Source organism: Leptonychotes weddellii, unplaced genomic scaffold (assembly GCF_054177405.1).
Source record: "Leptonychotes weddellii isolate Sample4059 unplaced genomic scaffold, ASM5417740v2 HiC_scaffold_15709, whole genome shotgun sequence".
NCBI lineage: Eukaryota > Metazoa > Chordata > Mammalia > Carnivora > Phocidae > Leptonychotes > Leptonychotes weddellii.
In genome coordinates, this window is record NW_027739035.1 from 1 (window position 1) to 4,741 (window position 4,741).

At 37.4% G+C, this 4,741-nt stretch overlaps 1 protein-coding gene across 1 annotated transcript; it reads right to left on the reverse strand.

Annotated features, from left to right (window-relative positions):
- Window positions 1-200: 200 nt before the first annotated feature.
- LOC145718440 (homeodomain-interacting protein kinase 3-like) lies at window positions 201-4,410 on the reverse strand. The gene is made up of 3 exons (XM_081809943.1): window positions 3,537-4,410; window positions 3,114-3,241; window positions 201-2,254 (listed from the first exon to the last, which is right to left on the reverse strand). Exons 1-3 carry the CDS (start codon window positions 3,808-3,810, stop codon window positions 1,778-1,780), a joined length of 879 nt encoding a protein of 292 aa, XP_081666069.1. The 5' UTR covers window positions 3,811-4,410; the 3' UTR covers window positions 201-1,777.
- Window positions 4,411-4,741: the final 331 nt, after the last annotated feature.

Below are 4,741 nucleotides of genomic sequence, written 5' to 3' on the forward strand. Positions count from 1 at the left end.
TACTGATGCAAATAACACACCCCAAAATAACATATGCAATTATTTTCCATCATTTACAATACAGTAGTTACAATGACACTCCAAACAGAAAAGCAAAGTAAAAAATCAAAACCCCAACTTCTATTTCATGTAATTAGACTTATACAGAAATTAGAAGGCTAAATAACAACTAGTTAATCACCTAATTTCACAGCTATCTGAAGTGGCAATCGTTATATAGCAGCTTATCTATGATACATTCAAGATAAATGATACAATTTATTACTTGCCCATAAGCTAAAACACAGCCTGTTTAATACCTTTCCTTAAATTCCACCTCTACACTACAATATACTTGAGGTCTATGCAAAAAAGTAGCTACCTTTTATATAGGAAATGGATGATTAAGTCTTTGGTGCTGTAAAAGCAACTTCATTTAAACATAACCACCAACCACCAAAAAAGAAAAAAGAAAGAAAGAAAAGAAAAGAAGAAGGGAAAAACCCAAGACACACTTCCTAGTAAAGAAAAAGCATGTAATTTCTGTCCCTGACGGAATGTATTAAATAAGCAAACACCACCAACAAGCAAAACAAGTACTACAATGTAAAAATACTTAAAAACAAAACAAAACAAAAAAACCCCTCTCACATGCATAAATGAACAATTGCACACAAAGAACTCACATCTTTTCAAGCTTCAATAGTAAATATTCTGCTACTATTTATTAAATACTGCATGGTTTGCCCAAGCTAAGATGAAACCACATCATGAATCAATGAGCATTTTGCGTTTTCTTTCATTACCTACTCAAAGTCATGCCTACTGCACCTCTAAACATTTTATTAAATCCAATTATACAGCAAACACTCCCAAAATAAACTTAGATTGTATTGCAGTTTCACTTAACAGTATATAAAATGCTGTGTTGTGACAGATATCAACTATCCATTAGATACTCAATCAATTTTTCTTAAGCACTACTAACTGCTTGCTTTTCTTGAAGCTAGATCATTCTGAAAAATCAGACAGCAGAATTCAGCTATAGCAAACATGCTGCCCTCTTAGTAAGGAAAAAACAGCTACAACCTGAAATCATACCACACAAAACCAAAAATGAACATTACTCTATCAAAAGAAAACTAAAGAGTAGATCTGAATTTTAAGTGCTGCAGTCCTCAACATTTATATATAGGTAATAACATTAACAACCTCAAATATTTAAGGCACTATGTGTGGGAACGGTTTACAATGCAGCTGAGATTATTAGAACAACATTTAAGAGCAAAGTCTAGGCAACATTTTGCCCATGCAAAGACACATGCAAATGTAAAGAACAATAGCTCAATTTCTTAGGTAAGTGACCCAACATTTATACACTAAGACACAGATAATACAATTCACTTGTAAGCTGTAATTCTGACATATGTGCATCTGTTGCTCTAAGTCTGTACACAGAATGGCTTCCCAAATGTGGATGTGTCTTGCACTAGTTAGAAGGCAATTTTATAAAAAATAGCAGGAGCAAAATTGGACTTCCGCTCCCATAAGTCACCTGTCTAGAGTTACTACATAAGAAGATAACATGACCAAAGACAAGTTATACCAAATGTGCAAAACACATTAAAAGTGAGTTTGTTTTTTTTTTAAAGCTCAAAGTTGTTTAAATTGCACCCAAGTCTACATGATTCAAAAATAATTTTCTTGTGCCATGGCTAATATTTATTAAATACCATGTTTTTATTTTTAATCAAATGTTTATATCATTGAGCTTCCTCAATATACTCTTTTTGAGTGTTCACATATATGGATACTGGCTGAGTTTTGTTGGACTCAATGGAAATCCAGTATATGCAGGTGATGCTGCAATGTAAGAATGTGGTGGGAAGATTGGTTTGTACGGAGTCTGATGAATGGTTGGGGATGGTAACAGACGGGGATTTATGCCCACTGGGACTTGGTGAACTATGCCACTGGGATGAGAGATACTGTAAGTTGGATGCTGTAACATAGGTCTTGAGGTACATGGAGAGGCTAAGAGGTGGGCCACTGGTGCAGCACTACTGAGGGGAGCTGATGATGGGTATGGAAGTAGAGTAGGCTGTCCTCCAAGATGCGCATTTCCAGCCAGGTGGGCATGCATGGCCGTGTGATTGGGACTTCCATGAGAAAGAGTGAATGGATTACTGGTAACACTAGTAGGGATGTAAGCTTGCTGTCTTCGATGTCCGAAGTTTCCATTCCACTCTTGATGCCCAGATCCAAAGTGCTGAACCTATCCAAAAACACAGACGAAAAAAGACTGAATACATATTTTGTAAGTTAAAAAGAAAGGAAGAAAGGGAAATTACAATACACTCTGTGACTGATCATCCACAGAGGATCTCTCAGATCTCCACTTCTACTCAGCACAGAGAAGAGTGAAATATCAGTTTTATACGTATTAATATTAAACCTGTTAACATTTATTACCATGTATTATGATAATATTAACACTGCCACTACCACTGCTGCCAGGATCACCACCCCCCCGTCACTACTAATCACAACCACTTGGGGAGCGCTTATTTTATGGAGAGCTAACACTGTACATACGTGACATTATTTAATTCCAAAACAACCCTACAACATAGCTATTATTCCCTTTAACTGTGGTCCAGATTTGTTGAAGAGACCCGGCCAAGGTAACACACATAGTACTCGGCGAAGCCAGGACTTGAACACAGGTCTGACGCCAGTACCTGTTACCTTTTCTTTCCCAGAGTGAAACACAACTGCTGAGCACAGCACTGACCAGAGGGCAAGTACTCGGCGAGGTACGACTATTACCACAACTGACACAACAAAGGCAGCCACCAATCCATTAGTGCGCAATCTGAGCGGACGGGTCTAAGACAGCAGACATACTCGACAGTCATGTAAGAGAATCTAAAAGCCTCATGTTTCTGAAGAACTCAGGTTCTAGGATAATCTGCTTCATTATCCTATTATGAGGCCGAGTTCTCCTCAGTCACGTGAGATGATGAAAAGGGATACATTTTTCAAGACTGTATACAGGGTCAGAATCTTTTTTCCTCCAAATGAAACACTGCTGATTTTGAATCCCAAAGACTCTTAGAACTTCACAAGCATACCTGACTGAAATTCAAATGCTGCTGCTGGAATGCTGACGTCAGTTTCTGCTGACGATTACCCACCGTGGAAGGCTGGTTTAATCTCCCAGGAGCGGATCGGCCTTTTATTAATGGCTGGCATATAGAATCTGGCAACGAACAAAACAGAAGACAGCTGATGCTTTTCCTTCTCATATAAAAATTAGAAAGGTCTTTAGATATTTTACACAGTACTGATTTGACAACCTTAAAATTAAATAAAGAGAAAAGACATCTCATGGTTTCCAGCACCAAATGGTATCAGGAAAGATTTCCTTTCTATGACAGATTAGGCAGGATCAAGTTGGAAATTCAGAGATGACTTCTGGCAATGTTGTTCTCTAAGGTTCCCAAATTAAGACTTTTTGAAGGGCTAGTCAGGGAAATAGGGCAGACTCAGTTTACCTGTGTTTGCCATATGCTCGTCGGCATTTAATCCGTTCTCTAGTCCCATTGGTGGCACCACAACAGTACAAACAGCTGGTTTGGTTTCCGTGTTGGCCGAGCTCACCAGTTCTGTGTTTTGATGAGCGGCCTCCACAAAGCTGCTCTCTGCAAAGGGACTGTCGTGTCCCGAAGAGTCTGACGTTGGAGAGCCATCCACAGTATCACAACCACTTTCCTGTTCTTCATCTGACATACTATAAGAAAGCATTTTTATGAATATGTTTTTCAACATTACATCTAAAGTTAAGTACTATCCAGGCTCCAGTAAATTAATGAGAATCTTACTCAGTTATTTCATATCTAATTACAACTTCTTCCTTGTCCAGTAATATTTTTTTCATAAACATTCTAGACTCTCACATTAATTCTCTATTCAGACTGTTAACCTTCTGTTTCTATCCTGTTTAGTTACATCATTTTGGCACTTTATTTTCTCTCCTTTCCCTTCCCAATTGATTCTTAGTAGTGGTTCATAAAATTCCACTTTATAAACTCCAGAAAATCTCATCAAGACACTATAAAAGATGCACTATTCTGGATAATTTAAATGAAATGTAAAAACATATAGTCATGTGACCTGATTTCAAATTAAATTCTAATGTTAGGATTCGTATCTTTAGTGGTAATTGGGGTCCTTTTAACTAAACAGTTATCTGAAAGGTCTTCCCCAGCTCTCCAAAGGCCTAGCCAAAGTCCCATGTTTCCCTTCTCTTCCTGGCCCCCCGAGGCCATGACAATCTCTCCCCTCTTGGAGAGAGCAGTGATGGTCTATTTTAATCATTCATTTCATACTTAACAATTTGAAGCATCTTTATGTATATATATACTTTTAGTTATATTTATTTGTACATATATGTAATATTTTTATATAGACATATATATTTACAGAGATGAATATATATGCCAACTGCCAAACCATATTATAAGCAATTCACAAAAAGATGTGTTAAAACTTCTTTACATCTTCCAAAGTATTCAATACCATTATTTCCTGACTTAGGAAAAAACAGAAAACAAATGTATAAAATTGACTTTTTTTTTTTTTTAAAGATTTTATTTATTTATTTGACAGAGAGACACAGCGAGAGAGGGAACACCAACAGCGGGAGTGGGAGAGGAAGAAGCAGGCTTCCCACTGAGCAGGGAGCCCGATGTGGGGCTCG